Raw genomic sequence first — 15,780 nt, 5'->3', positions numbered from 1 at the left:
CTTTGTTCTTCAGACACCAAGAAGGACCTGAAGCAGATCACCAGCCACCTGCTGGACATGCTGGTCAGTAAGAAGGTATCCGGGCAAGGCAGAGACCAGGCACTGAATCTGCTCAATAAGAACGTCCCCAGGAAGGACCTGTCCATTCATGACAACTCACGCACCATCTATGTCGTAGATAACGGTGAGGTGGGGGACAGAGGGACTTGAGGTTCAGTCACACCATTAGGGTAGGCTCAGGACACTTGTCTCTGTGTAGAGAGAAGAAGAGGGAGGTTGTTGTCTGGAGAGTTTATTTAGTCCCAACTAGAGGAGGTGGCAGGCATGGGTGTATTAGGATCCCCCAGGGACTGTTGAAGCGGTTAAGGCTCTGAATTAAGGGCAAGAGTTAACACCCCAAAACATTGGGTAGAGCCACCTAAAAGACAGGGTTGAGTGCTTGTAACAAACAGGACTCTACGAACCATGAGGTAACATGCCTGAAGTCTCATGATTAGTAAAATCCTGAACAGGCCTTCCAAAGGGAGAAGATGACGTCACATGTATTTTTATAGCAAGCAAAGTGGAAATGCTCTAGCAGATAGTCGCTAAGTGCAAGCGTGAGTTGGATCCTGAATCAACTCTGACTGTGCAGGAAAGACACCCGTGGCTTTAGAATCTGCTGTGATTAATTCTCCCACAGGTTTTTATGACAGATAGCTTACAACTTGTTCTAAAAGGCTCAAGTCAACTTCCTTTAGATATTGTGCTTCCCATGTACCCACCCAACACAGTGCACATGCAACTGCTTCAGTTTTAACACTAGACCCTAGTGTCTAAGGACAGTTGCCGTGCTCCCCTACCCCAACTGGTCTCTGCATATATTCTGAAAGCTGAGCAGCAACAGTGATCCCTTCTCTGCCCTAGGACCAAGTACGTGGTTTATGGGATGGAGTAGGTGGGGAAAAACATTTTTTTATTCTCTTCCATGGTTGGAAGGCACTGAACTGACTAGCTCTCAGAGGAGAACAAAGTGGATTTAGAAACCCTGATAGGCCAGTGCAGAGCTGCAGCCTGAGACAGGGCCAAGGAGGGTGCTGTGAGGGGATTGAACCTGAAGGAAGCTCCTGGCTTAGAGAAGAGGCAAAGACTGACCAGGGGGAGGCCCTGAGTCATCTAACAAAAGAGAAGCAACAGGGGCCCATAGGCAGGATGGAAGGGAAAAGTAAGAGGAGAATTTAGGGATGGGGGGTGGAACAGGTGCATTCTGGGGAGGTCTTTGCGAGCCAGGCTGCAGTGTCTGGGTTGGCTCACCAGGCCTTACCTTAGTGAACCCTAGTGTGTGTGTGTGTGTGTGTGTGTGTGTGTGTGTGTGTGTGTGTGTATGTGTGTGTGTGTGTGAGTCTGTGATGTAATAAGAAATACGTGTGTGGTCTCTGCACCCTCCTGGCACGTAATTCATAAAACCGTCGTGATTTTCACTGAGCATCTTTTAGACCCTGGTGAGGCTAGTGGCTGGGGTGCCTGTGGGGTGTCTGGAAGGAGCAAAAGGAGGTTTCAGGGAAGCGAGACATGTGGTTAGAGACGGGAGACTTTCTACTCTGCCCATCTGTATCCTCCACCCCCAGCTCTGACCTCAGGGGAAGGGAGGGAGCCAGAGGCTGAGGTAATCGCTACCAGACAGTAATGGTTAATCCTGTCTACATCATGAGGCCTCCATTTCAACAAAGCAAAATGCAAACCTACCCCTAAGTGAGAAGGGTCAGAACTGATGGCCTTGTAGGTAAACTGTTCTCCTGAGTTCCGTGACGAGCCGTTCTCACACATTATTGACCTGAGAAGGCGATCCCAAGGTCCTCTGTTTGCAGGCATACTGGGCAGAGGATCAGGGGAAGCTGGGACCCAGCCCCTGGGCCTGCAGTGGAGGCCATCTCATGGGACTGAGCACTCAGTCTGAGGGGTCTGTGCCAACCCCTGGTAGTGTCAGAGCTGAGTTGTAGGAAGTGGAGGTTTTCCTTAAAATGGTAAAATATACCCAGTATAACATTGCTGTCAATCACTTTCAGTTCCCTCCTAGCACCCAGAGCCCCCCACCTCCTGCATTTGCCTCAACGCTTCTTCCTTCCTCTGACTGATGTCACTGATAGCTCTCCACCTCCAAGCTACCTCTGACATTGGATGTCCCAGAGGCTTCATGGCGCGACAGTTAATATGGACGTCATGGGAAGGTGTCCTCTCTGTGTGTCACTTGGCTAACTACAAGCTCACGAGTGGCATCCTTGGCTTCTCCAAGTCTGAAAGATGGAACTGATTGTTAAGAAGTAGGGTGGTTGTTGGACTCAGTTCAGGGAACATGCACAAGCCCCTTGGCACTAAGGAAATGCTCGGAACAGTCTGCCCCTCACCGTTTGGGGACATGGGAGTCAAATCAGGGCCTTTCCCATGCTAGGGAAGCACCCTCTGTCACTGAGCACCGTCCTCGTCTCCAGGTGCCTCATTGGCATCATTAGCGTTCAGTACCGGTAGACCCTTCCTGCCAGGTTTACACGCTCATTTTCCACACTGTGATGAAGGTAGGAGAGACAGGGGGCTCGGTGATTAATCTATTCATTCAACAAGCATGTGGACCTTGAATTTAGTCTGGTGGAGGAAGCCACTGAAGGTTCTTCAATAAGAAAGTGAGACGAGATAATGATAATAACTAACAAAGAGATGATAGACATTTGCAGAGTGATCCCGCCTCTGGATGGGTGGTAGGCCATTTCTGTACATTAGCTGACAGTGTCCTCAAGTCTGTAAAATAGGTTCTACTTTTTTACCTTTGTAAATGAAGAAACTGAGGTCCAAGGAAAAGATAATATGACATGAAGTCGTATATAAGGAAGTTCATACACAATCCAGAAACAGCAGCGCTGGTCTAGACTTCTGAGATGAACTAGTGTTGAATTTAAGTATGGTGGAAATAAGGGCCATGCAGCAGGTGGATTGTCCCACAGGTGCAGAGTCAGATGAAAGGCTAGGACTTCTTGTCCCCTCTCCAGTGTCCTCCTGAACTCTGGAGAGGCCATGTACTGTGTCTGAAGCCATAGTTGGTAGGGAGCCAGCAATGAGACATTTTTGAGGGGGACAGAGACCCTCAGGAATCTTACTCTTGTTGCTACCACCCCTTAGGCTTGAGGAAGATCCTGAAGGTGGTGGGGCAGGTTCCAGATCTGCCCTCCTGCCTGCCTCTGACTGACAACACCCGCATGCTGGCCTCCATCCTCATCAACAAGCTCTACGATGACCTGCGCTGTGACCCAGAGCGCGACCACTTCCGCAAGATCTGCGAGGAGTACATCACGTGAGTTCCCTGAAGGCCTTAGCCATCTATGGCTGTGTAGCCAGTCACCCCAACCTTCAGTAACTTACAGAAATAATAGTACTCTATTACCCCTCAGTAGGATGGGTACTGGGGACCTGTGCAGCTGGCTTGGAGTCTCCTATCAAGTCACAGTCATGTTGGCTTGGGCCGCAGCCATCCAATGGCTTGACTGGGGTTAGAAGATATCTCTGGGAGGCTGCACTAACATGGTGGTGCACCAGTCCTGGCTGTTGGTGGAGAACAGCAGTTGCCCCCATGTGGACCACCCCATCATCTGCTGAAGAGTCTCTCTCCTTACATGTCCGTCCCCCCCCTACTGCTTTGATGCAGCTGTTTGACAATTAATTCTAAGGATTCTCCAATCTGTACATGGTCTAGATTTCTGGGACACTACCCAGGCCTCAAAGCCTGGGGTGTGGCTTAGGAAGGTTCACCCTGGATGGGTCCTAGGTGGGCAAAGACAACACCTTTATTCTGTGTTCTTTCTCTCTTTCTAGGATGGCGTACTATTTTTGTAAGGGGCCAGGGAAGAGAGAGTTCAGATTTTGTAGGACAAACTCATACATCTGTTTTTGTTTTTTTAGAAAAGGTCTTACTATGTAGCTCCTACCGGCCTAGAACTCTCTATGTAGATCAGGCTGGCCTCTTATAACTCACAGAGCTCAAGTGTCTCTGTCTCCTGAGTGTTGGGATGAAAGGTGTGAGCCGCCATCCCTGGCAAATCCATACACTGCTCTCACCTGTGTATTTATTTTTTCAACTGCCAATTGAAGAGCTACCCTGAGCTCTTAGGCATGCCAGCTTCCTCTCAGTCCTGTGTTCCTGCTAACCCTGACCCTGGCTCTTAAAGCTCCTTGTGGTTCTTGCTTATCTGCCTGAGCTTCAGCCGGTCCTGCTCACCCTGAGAGCCCCGCTGCCCTTGGAGCTTGAGTCTTGGTTCCATAATCCCTAGAAAGAAATCTGGAGCTGAGTGGTGGTGGCACATGCCTTTAATCCCAGCACTTGGGAAGCAGAGGCAGGAGGATCCCTGTGAGTTCGAGGCCAGCCTGGTCTACAGAACGAGGTCCAGGATAATCTCCAAAACTACACAAAGAAACCCTGTCTTGAAAAAAGAAAGAAAGAAAGAAAGAAATTTGGACCTAGAGGGCTACAGGCAAAACTTTTTTATTGTGGTGCAAGGTCCAGCTAAATGGGAGATGAAGCTCTGACCGAGCCTTGGTCAGGAGGTGGCTCCCTAAACAAAGGTAAGGGCAGATACAGAACATATTGCACTCCAAAGTTCCCATGTAGGTCCCCCCTGTACATGAGGAATTCATGCTGGTAGAGTGTTCGGTCCTGATTGGTCCACATCCCTGAGCTCAGTGGAAGGCAGCTTGTTGATCAGCTACTGGGGTAAGGCCGGTGTCAGGAGGCCACTCTGCTCACACCTGTGTCTGTAGGACGCATCGGCTGATGCTGCGTTTTTAATTCTGGGGCCCTGTGTGCATCCTGGTCCCCATTTATGTCCTTGTTTGTCTTTGCTGTGAAAACACAAAATGAGTCTGCTCTTTGCCAGACCCCTTCCCAGTATCTGGTGATTCCACTCCTGCTTTTGGGTGCTCCCCCACTGTTTCATCTCATGAGATCCCAAATTGCATTCTGCACCCTCACTTGACAGGGGCGGCTTGTCAGGCGCTGCAGTGGGCCAGTGTGTGGCTGTGGCTGTGTTCTGTCCTTCTAGGTTGAGAAGGCTGGAGCTGTTGGCTGATAGCAATGAGCTGTGGTCTCTCATTGGTCCTTGCCTCAGCAGCGGGGGCTATCTCACTTTTCCCTGTGAAACGAGCAACTAATGACTTGTCACTCACCTCAATTTAAAATGACTGTTTTTCGGGTGCTCCAGCTCAAAACTCTTCAAGGGAGAAAGTTCGGGGTGACTGCATTGCAGGCCAGTGCCTCCCTCAATGCTGCTTCCTTCTCTGCCTAATAATTCAACTTCTTGGAGGTCACAGAGTGTGCTGCCAGGGGGACATACCCTGTGACCAGCTGTGATGCCATCTGTCCTTAAGAAATAACAGTACTACACTCTCTATTTATAGACCAAAAGGCTGAGACTCAGAAAGGTTCGGCGAATTGCCCAATGTCACACAGCTCAGGGGTGGAGGCAAATTCAAATCCTCCCCCCATGTCCTACTCTTTCCACCCCTTTGGGCTGATTCTCTTGACCACCTTTGTCCTCTGTTTCAGGAGCAAGTTTGATCCCCAGGACATGGACAAGAATGTGAATGCCATCCAGACAGTGTCAGGGATCTTGCAGGGGCCCTTTGACCTGGGCAATCAGCTGCTGGGCATGAAGGGTGTGATGGAGATGATGGTGGCGCTGTGTGGCTCGGAGCGTGAGGCAGACCAGCTGGTGGCCGTGGAGGCTCTCATCCATGCCTCCACTAAGCTCAGCCGGGCCACCTTCATCATCACCAATGGCGTGTCGCTTCTCAAGCAGATCTACAAGACCACGAAGAACGAGAAGATCAAGATCCGCACGCTGGTGGTGAGCGGCCTGGGTGCGGAGTGTCAGGGTCACCAGGATGAATGAGACATGGCCCCCATCCTTGAGGTGGGGGGAGGTGTCTTAGTTAGGGTTACTGTTGCTGTGGTGAAACACCATGACTGAAAAGCAAGTTGGGGAGGAAAAGGGTTTATTCAGCTTACACTTCCAGGTCACTGTTCATCATTGAAGGAAGTCCGGACAGGAACTCAAACAGGGCAGGAACCTGGAGGCAGGAGCTGATGCAGAGGCCATGGAGGGGTGCTGCTTACTGGCTTGATCCTCGTGGCTTGCTCAGCCTGCTTTCTTACAGAACCCAGGACCAGCAGCCCAGGAATGGCACCACCCACAATGGGCTGGGCCCTCTCCCACTGATCACTGATTAAGAAAATACCTTCCAACTGGATTTTGTGGAGGAATTTTCTCAGTTGAGGCTCCTTCCTCTCTGATGACTCTAGCTTACGTGAAGTTGATATAAAGCCAGCCAGGCCAAGGGGTTACGTACCAGGGACCCCTCAGGCAGGCCCATCCATGTGCCCCCACAGACAGAGTGAAAGGCAGGGTTGTGGGAAGAGAGGGGTAGGAGGATGGCCCTGCATTTAGCACTAGGAAATTACCCTCTGTACTGTGAAGAGCCAAACACAGATACCATCCAGGGAGTACTTTTGGAGCGGACACCAACAAATTCATTTCCATCAGCCGTGGCATGTAGAGGAATTAGGTTTTTAAATTCTACTATTTTCACCTTACTGAATTATTTTCATTCTCTTTTCTTTGCCTCATAAAAAATTACAGAGAAGATTTGATTCATTCACCTGGATCTTAATTCACATTGATTTTTTTTTAAAAGATAGGTTCTAGCTTACTGTTATTGTGGTAATGTATCCCAAGCCAACCTTGAACTTGCAATTCTCCTGCCTAACCCTCTCGAGTGCTGGAGTTACAGGCTATAGCTCCAGACATTTTAGTCTTATTTATTTATTTATTTTTATTTAGTCTTGCTATGGATCCCAGGCTGGTCTCAAAGATACTAAGTATGCCAGCCTGGCCTTCAACTCATGATTCTCCTGCTCCCTATGGGCTAGGATTATAGGTCTGTACTACTACTATGTCTGGATCATATAATTTTTAAATCTCTCTCTCTGTGTCTCTGTCTCTCTTTCTGTCTCTCTGTCTCTCTGTCTCTGTCTCTGTCTCTCTCTCTCTCTTTCTGTGTGTGTGTGTGTGTGTATACATGCCATGGCACATGTGTGGACATTAATGGACACCCTGGATATTGATCCTTCCTTTTTTTTTTTTTTTACCTTGTTTGAGACAGGGTCTGTAATTGCTTGCCATTGCATAACCAGGCTGATTGGCCCATATACTTCTCCCATTCCTGCTTCCCACCTCACTGAAGGAGCACTTAGTATACAGGCCTGTGCTATGTCCAGCTTCACATGTGTTCTGGGGATCTGAACCCAGGTCCTCATGCTTGCAGGGGAAGTTCTTCACTCAATGAGTCATCTCCCTAGCCCCTCATGTCAGTCAATTTTGTTTGTTAGTTTTTGGGACAGGGTCTCCCTGTGTAGCCTGGACTGGCCTGGAACTCAATATGTGGATCAGGCTGGCCCGTAACTCACAGAGATCCACCTGCTTCTGACTCCTGTGTACTGTGATTAAAAGTATATGTCTCTATGCCTGGCTCTCATGTCATTTTTTTAGAAACTTTTTTGCTATGGGCATGATGGCTTTTCTGCTCCGGAAGACATTGTTTTTTCCTGACAAGGTCCGTCCCCCCCACCCCCCTGTTAGATTTTGTATGTGTGAATTTGTTGTCCATGTGATGTGACTTCTTTGTCATCTCATGCTGTCTCGAGGTTTCTCACAGCGGCTGCAGATATTTAGTGTGCAGAGTTTTCAAAACATCTCTGAGATCAAAATAGTGAGCATCCTCCCTAACATGGGGCATTGGGTGGGGCATCTCAGAAGAGGTGGAAGGGCACAGAGGTGTATCCGGGTAGAGAAAAGGGGACAGTGTTGACCATGGGGCTACAGGGCCTGACTCAGGCCTCAGTGTTGCTGATCCTTCCGTGTATCCCGTCTCCACAGGGCCTCTGTAAACTTGGCTCAGCTGGGGGCTCAGACTATGGCCTCAGACAGTTTGCTGAAGGGTCAACGGAGAAGCTGGCCAAGCAGTGTCGAAAGTAAGAGGCTGGACCCTCTGCTTCCTCATGGGCCTCTATGGGGGTTTCTGGGGTGGGCTTCAGTGACGTCGGGTGAGGAAAGACCCCTTCACGGGCCACCTGCTCTCCTGAGCCTGAGTCACTCTTGGCCAGAGCCCCGGCTCCTCCAGCGGTTTCTCCACCTTTCTGCCTCTAGGTGGCTGTGCAACACCGCCATTGACACCCGGACGCGGCGCTGGGCGGTGGAAGGCCTGGCCTACCTCACACTGGATGCTGATGTGAAGGATGACTTTGTCCAGGACATCCCTGCTCTGCAGGCCATGTTCGAGCTGGCCAAGGCAAGTGGTCCCGATCTCCAATCTCAGGAAAGGGTGCCTGGCCCTGGCCCTCGGGGCTCAGCTGGCTGTGGGCTCACCCTGGCTCCAGCCTCCCTGGTGAAGCTGGATTGGCTCTTTTATTGCATGGCCCTCATCTACCTGATTGAAGGTGAACTCATGACTCTGTCCTGTCCAGATGTCAGGACATGTCTGCCTGTGACCCTTTGGCAGTGAGATCCTGAGGTAGCCCAGATGGTGCCCGGGCTCTTCTGGAAGTATGGGAGGGGATCCGCTGGGATCAGCCCAGAGGCTTCCACTCATATACACTAAAGTGACTCTTTTCTGTTTTTTTTTTCCTACCCTGGGGGCCTCCAGACTAGTGACAAGACCATCCTGTACTCGGTGGCCAACACCCTGGTAAACTGTTCCAACAGCTATGATGTCAAGGAGGTCATCCCTGAGCTGGTGCAGCTGGCCAAATTCTCTAAGCAACACGTACCAGAGGAGCACCCCAAGGTGGGTACAGGGCAGCTCAGGGGAGGAGCTGTGTGGTCAGACCGCCAGGAACGTGGTGTGGGATGTGTTGGGCGGTTTGACAATGACAATAGTAGATTTTCCCACTAGGTGGCGCTCTAGGTGGCGCTCATGATTCCTGTCTTTTAATTTTCTGCGGGCCGGGGGCGGGGAGGGGGGGTTGGGAAGAGGGAGGGGAGAATGGGTGGATGACAATTTTGTAATCTGATTGAACAGAGCCAGATGAACATTTTGCAACATTTGTTGCTGATTTCATGGATACTTGTGTTTCATTTCATGCTTCCAAATCATAAAAATGTGATTTTCTGGGATATCTGGACTTAGGGATATGAGTGCTGAGTAGGAACAGAGGAGGAACACAGGTTTCTAAGAGCGCAAATGTCAAAGCCCCTAACACAAGGGTATGTATGGTGATTACTTCTACACAAGGATGTGATTGTATGTCATTTGTATAGGGGTAACTATGGAAAAAACGCTACCAGCTAGTGAGAGCATTTGGATTTTAGAAAATGATAAAAGTCATACCTGTGTTACAAAGTGGAGTGGTGGACAGTAGAGAGGAAGGAGAACTTAGCTACAAGGAGACACCATTTCCACAGGACCACTGCAGGCAGTTTCTTGTGTTACCCACAGGAAGTTTTTCTTTTTTTTGTCTCCTCTATAGTTACAATCAGAATGTGAGTGTCACTTTGTGACAGACATTGGGAGCATATTCATGTTGCCATCTCATTCTCTCAATTGTTTCATTTCTTTGTGATGCAAGGGTTTGGATTCGGTGCCTCCTGCCTGCTAGGCAGGTGCTCTACCACTGAGCTGCATCCCCAGTCCTCCACAGCTCTTACCACTGGGTTGTGTTTCCTCCAGACGGGGATGTGGCACACATACATGCCCCACGGCTGTGTGTGAGCTCTCAGCACATTTCCAGAGATTATGCACCATGCCCCGCTCCGGTCCACTCCCCACTCTGATGATGATCTGTCATAATGACTCAACCTGGGGCTGCCTGATCACTGGTCCCTTCCCCAGGTCCACCCTTTGTCCCCTCCAGGACAAGAAGGACTTCGTAGACATGCGGGTGAAACGGCTCCTGAAGGCAGGTGTCATCTCTGCCCTGGCCTGCATGGTGAAGGCGGACAGTGCGATCCTCACAGACCAGACCAAGGAGCTGCTGGCCAGGTGCAAACAGGGTGGACTGTGGAGACTGGGAGGCGGGAGCTGGATGGAGGGATTAGAATGGTGGAGACTAAGCAAGGGCTTAGAGAACATGGGGAAGAGACATGATAAGGTGGGCCACCGAGGTTGAAAATTTGTATTAGGAGGTGACCACTGTCCCTTTTAGTTACCTTTTCCTCAGAGATGAAGGGTAGCCTAGAGAGGAGGCAGGCAGATCTCAGTCACAGCACAGTGGTAAATGCCATGACAGGGAAGCACAGAGGACTGGCTGGAGTCCAGGCAAGAGGTCCCAGTCACCCAGCTAGAAGGTAAGTGGGTGGACATCCAGGAAGGCCTCCTGGTAGAGGTGGTAATTCAACAGAGTCCTGAAGCAAGAAAGGGAGCCAGCCAAGTGCAGGGAAGGGAAGGGCTCCAGGAAAGAGGGAACAGCATGTGCAAAGGCAGCAGGGATGGAGGGATAAAGAGTAGAGTTTGGAGATCTTATCTACTTCCCCTTCCCAGCAGTTTCCATGCCTGAACTGGCCTTCCCCGGTAATCAGATTGATGACTACCCTAATTATCATCATAGAACCGTCATTCAATAACTGATGGAGGCATATGCAGAGATCTGTCCCTAAACACTGGGCAGAGCTCCCGGAGTCCAGTCAAAGAGAGGGAGGAGGTGGTTTTTTTTTTTTGTGTGTGTGTGTTTGTTTGTTTTCTTTTTTTTTGAGACAGGATTTTTCTGTGTAGCAGCCTTAGCTGTCCTGGAACTCACTGTGTAGACCAGGTCGGCCTTGAACTCACAGAGATCCGCCTGCCTCTGCCTCCCGAGTAATGGGATTAAAGGTGTGTGCCACCACTGCCTGGCTGATATTTTTTTTAATGGTAGAGAAACATTTTATTTTTTATTTTTTCATTATTATTTTATTTTATTTCTATTATCAGCTTGATACAGTACAAATTCTTATCTTTATAGTGAAATGTTTCACTGAAGCTTGCCCAGTGATTGAGTAAAACCAAAGGTCCCCCCTGCTATATAGCCTCCCTGGTTCTGTGGGTTGCAGTCTGATTGTTCTTTGCTTTATATCTAGTATCCACTTATGAGTGAGTACATATCATGTTTGTCTTTCTGGGTTTGGGTTACCTCACTCAGGATATTTTCTAGTTCCATCCATTTGCCTGCAAATTTCATGCTGTCATTGTTTTTCTCTGCTGAATAGTACTCCATTGTGTATATGTACCACATTTTCTTAATCCATTCTTCAGTTGAGGGGCATCTAGGTTGTTTCCAGGTTCTGGCTATTACGAATAATGCTGCTATGAACATAGTTGAGCATGTATCTTTGTGGTATGATTGAGCATTCCTTGGGTATACCAAGAGTGGTATGGCTGGGTCTTGAGGTAGATGGATTCCCAATTTTCTGAGAAACTGCCATACTGATTTCCACAGTGGTTGTACAAGTTTGCACTCCCACCAACAGTGGAGGAGTGTTCCCTTTGCCTGCCTCTGCCTCACGAGTAATGGGATTAAAGGTGTGTGCTACCACTGCCTGGCTGATTTTTTTTTTTATTTTACATACTAACCACAGTTCCCGGCCCCCCCACCCGCATCCACTCCTCAGAGGGTAAGGCCTCTCATGGGAGTCAACAAAGTCTGGCCTATCAAGTTGAGGTAGATCAAGCCCTTCCCCCTTGTATCTAGGCTGAGCAAGGTATCCCTCCACAGGGAATGGGCTCCAAAAAGCCAGTTGATGGACTAGGAATAAATTCTGGTCCCACTGCCAGTGGTCCCACAAACTGCCCAAGCCACACAACTGTCACCCACATTCAGAGGGCCTAGTTCAGTCCCATGCAGATTCCCCAGCTGTCAGTCCAGAGTCAATAAGCTCCCACTAGCTCAGGTCTGCTGTCTCTGTGGGTTTCCCCATCATGATCTTGACGCCCTCGCTCATACAATCCCTCCTCCCTCTCTTCGACTGGACTCCAGGAGCTCTGCCTAGTGCTTAGCTGGGGATCTCTGCATCTGCTTCCATTAGTCGCTGGTTGAGGCTCTATGATGACAATTAGGGTAGTCACCAATCTGATTACAGGGGAAGGCCAGTTCAGGCTCCCTCTCCACTATTTCTAGGAGTCTTAGCTGGGGTCGTCCTTGTGGATTCCTGGGGATTTCCCTAGCACCAGGTTTCTCCCTAACCCCATAATGGCTCCCTCTATCAAGATATCTCTTTCCTTGCTCTCCCTCTCTGTCCCTCCCCCAACTTGACCATCCGGTTCCCTCATGTTCTCTTCCCACCTCCTCTTACCCCCTCTCCCTCCTAGGCTCCTCCCTCCCCCAAAAGAGTAGAGTTTGGTTTCTCCTGTGGTATGTCTGGGGTGTTACCAGTGGTGGTGGTATTACATGGGATCAGGGCCAGACGATGGGGATAGACAGGGAGAGTTTCTGGATTGGGGTAGCAGGGAGCTGTTGGCTGTCTCCAGAAACAGGAATGGGATGGCTCTTTGAAGCCTTGCTTGGTCTTATTTCCTCCCCCACCACTTATGTGCATGACAATGTCTTTAAAGGTGGCTCACTCCATCAAGGGCACATGGTCTACCTTTCCAGGCTTCCACTGTTGTGCTGGGGGTTCCTGGCTCTGATTGGCTGTGTGTGTGTGATTCCTGGGAATGCTGTACAGGAACAGTGAATGTTCATTCTCCCTTGTCATTGGCTCTGCAGGGTGTTCCTGGCACTCTGTGACAACCCAAAGGACCGGGGCACCATTGTAGCTCAAGGTGGTGGCAAGGTAATTAGGCAAGATGAAGTCCTTGCTGTTCTAAAAGGCAATCTACTGGGAAGGAGCACACACACAAAGTGTTTCTCTCTCTCTCTCTCTCTCTCTCTCTCTCTCTCTCTCTCTGCCTGCACATGCTACATACACATGTATATATGTGAGTCTCCCTTCTCTCACCCCCAAATCATGTGCTTCAAACCTCCTTAACTTCCTGAAACACACTCATCGAGTTATCTGCACTGTCTAATTCACTGGTTCCTTCTTGAATTGATGATGTCGGTATCTACTTTGGAATCTCAGGCGCTCTCCCTGCCATTCTGGCTGGTGTGAAGGCAGATCATGGGCTTCCCCACACAAGCCTTACAGTGGAGCTTTGCTCTTCTGCTTTTTAGCTGTGCAAACCCGGGCACTTTACTCCCTCTGCACTGTAATTTCTTCCACAGCAAAATGGAGAGGAGGAGGAGTCACAGTCCCACTTTTCAGATAGACGTGGGAAGTAGATTAGATACATTCAATTCCCAGTAGCTGCTCAATAAACACTGGCTATTAGGATTAGATTTATCTTGGGCAAAATGTAAAACAATCCATAGATATTAATTGTTATTATTATGATGATAATTTGAGACAGAGTCTCAAATATGTGTAATCCAGGCTGGACTTGGAACTGTTGTAACCTTCCTGCTTCCTCCTCCTGCATGCTGAGATTTTAGACCAGTGCCTAGTAAAAAAAATCTACTGATAATTTTTTTCCAAAATGGAGGGTGGAGTGAAGGTAAGGGACCTTGATAGTCCCTGGGAACCAGGGTGGTGAATCCTTGACAGGTATTAATAGATTTATATGGTGTTAGACTTTTGTCTCTGTGACAAACGTCTGAGATGAGAACTGAAGAGGAAGAAAGATTGCTTTGGGTTTATGTTCTTAGAGGTTCTGGTCCGCGATGGGCTCACTGTGAATCAGTGATGATGGGGCAGAACCTCACGGTGGCCGAGTGTGAAGCCAAGCAAAGTTGCTCAATTATGACTCAGGAGTGAGTGGGAGGGAAGAGAGGGAAAGGGGAGGGAGGGAAATGAGATACATCCTATTAAGATCAATCCACGTGAGCCTATTTAATAGGTAATAGGGATTTATTCTGATATAAATTGAGGAAATACACCCAGGAATACAGAATGGAGTAGACAGCTGAAGTTATCCTCTGATCTGACCAGGAGCGAATCCACCTCACAGGCATCAGGGAGCAAGGGCCTGTGACCCTTCTCTCTGCCTCCTTCTGGCCCTATAGCCCAAGGTCATGGGCAGAGCAAATACGACTACAACACCCATTAAAGTCACACTCCCTCTGACCAGGGCTTTCCTCCGAATAGTCTCTTCAGCGGTGAGCTGATCAAAGGGTTAATCTGAGGATTAGCTCAGAACTCTCAGGGTCCAGTCACTTTCCCATCACACCGACAGCTGGGGACCAAGCCTCACACACGTGAACCTTTGGGACTTTGTCAAGATAGGAACAGTGCTCCAGAGCTGATTATGCTGTGAATCTCTGATGAGACAGACAGACAGAAGGCAGCTGGAGCTAGAGGAGGGAGAGAGAGGCCTCTGGATGTCTATGGCTGGCTAGTGACTGTGCTCTCTCTTGCAGGCCCTGATCCCCCTGGCTTTGGAGGGTACAGATGTTGGCAAGGTGAAGGCAGCCCATGGGCTAGCCAAGATTGCTGCTGTCTCCAATCCGGACATCGCCTTCCCCGGGGAGCGGGTGGGTATGAGAAGCAAGGGAGGGGGTGCTCCGTTGCTCTTAGGACTCTGTCCCTGTGTCTTTTCTGCTAAGAAAGGGTCGTGGTGTTGTCACAGGGAGGATAATGAATCAGAGACACCTGGACACCAGGCCTGGCTCTGCCTCTAGTGAATATGATTATCCTCCCGAACTCAGCTTTCTCATCAGAACAGTAAAAAAAAAAGGAAACAATTTAGCCTCTCAGGATCACCGTGCAGATTAAACCAGACAGAGTACGGGAGAGAAAGGGCTTTGGGAATGTAAAGCATCAGATGCAAGAGACTGGGAAATGCGGGAATCTCACCTGACCTGTGTCACCCCCACAGGTGTATGAGGTGGTGCGGCCCCTCGTGAGTCTCCTGGACACACAGAGGGATGGGCTTCAGAACTATGAGGCTCTCCTAGGACTCACCAACCTGTCTGGGCGCAGTGATAAACTTAGGTAAGTGGGCCAGGTCGGGAGGGCCGAGGTACACAAGAGGTGTCGGCAGAGCGTTTGGTTGAAGCTTTGTACAGACCGTGTACTGACTCCTCTGCTCGGATGACCGCATCAGATGTGTAACAAGGACAGGAGGGGGTTTGAGCTGGCACCCTATCAAAACACAGGGACTGTATAAAGCCGACGTCGCAAAGGCACAGCCAGGTGGATGGAAGGGTTAATTGGTATTCCTCCTTGGAAGCAGACTGTGTTGTGTTGTGGTTTTAGGTGGCAGACAACCTAGCCTAACTGGCTCTTGAATTAAGGAAGTGTACTGACTCGTGCAAATGAAGTTTGGGATAAACCAGTCAGGTGTGGTTGGATGCAGGGATTATGAAGTTGTCTGCTTACTGGTCATCCAGTCCCCTTCTCTTCCCTCCCCTCTGTTGTCTTAACTTTCAGATGGACTTTTCTCCTCTCTCCTGGTCACAGTGTAGCTCTTGACTTCATATACAGCAGGAACAGAAGAGAATTTCCTTTTCCAATAATAATAATAATAATAATAATAATAATAATAATAATAATAATGTCTTCAGTGGGCTGACACAATTATCCTGGAGCCCTTTGCTGTGACCAGGAGACATTGTCATGCCATTTAATTTATATCTATTGGTGCCTCTTCTGGGGGTGGGCCCAGTGCCCCTTACACTGTATAGGCTGAGGATGTGGGAGGGACCTCATGAAGATAGAGGAAGAACCCTGCATGATCAGTCTCACATGCTCACCGCTG

At 49.3% G+C, this 15,780-nt stretch overlaps 1 protein-coding gene across 2 annotated transcripts in view; it reads left to right on the top strand.

The window, feature by feature from the left end:
* The window catches only part of Unc45b (unc-45 myosin chaperone B), a 32,105-nt gene that overhangs the window by 9,685 nt on the left and 6,640 nt on the right, over positions 1–15,780 (top strand). For both annotated transcript variants that reach the window (XM_052759787.1, XM_052759786.1), the window contains exons 7-16: positions 14–184; positions 3,151–3,322; positions 5,567–5,867; positions 7,956–8,050; positions 8,226–8,367; positions 8,722–8,862; positions 9,929–10,056; positions 12,752–12,818; positions 14,441–14,554; positions 14,899–15,014. In XM_052759787.1, the coding sequence (XP_052615747.1) occupies positions 14–184; positions 3,151–3,322; positions 5,567–5,867; positions 7,956–8,050; positions 8,226–8,367; positions 8,722–8,862; positions 9,929–10,056; positions 12,752–12,818; positions 14,441–14,554; positions 14,899–15,014 (1,447 nt within the window). The remainder of the gene's footprint in view (positions 1–13; positions 185–3,150; positions 3,323–5,566; positions 5,868–7,955; positions 8,051–8,225; positions 8,368–8,721; positions 8,863–9,928; positions 10,057–12,751; positions 12,819–14,440; positions 14,555–14,898; positions 15,015–15,780) is intronic.

The sequence above is a fragment of the Peromyscus californicus genome, unplaced genomic scaffold (genome assembly GCF_007827085.1).
Source record: "Peromyscus californicus insignis strain IS unplaced genomic scaffold, ASM782708v3 Scaffold_3__1_contigs__length_106647218, whole genome shotgun sequence".
Lineage (NCBI taxonomy): Eukaryota > Metazoa > Chordata > Mammalia > Rodentia > Cricetidae > Peromyscus > Peromyscus californicus.
The sequence above is the reverse complement of the archived record's forward strand: the minus strand, read 5'-3'. Positions and strand labels throughout refer to the sequence as shown.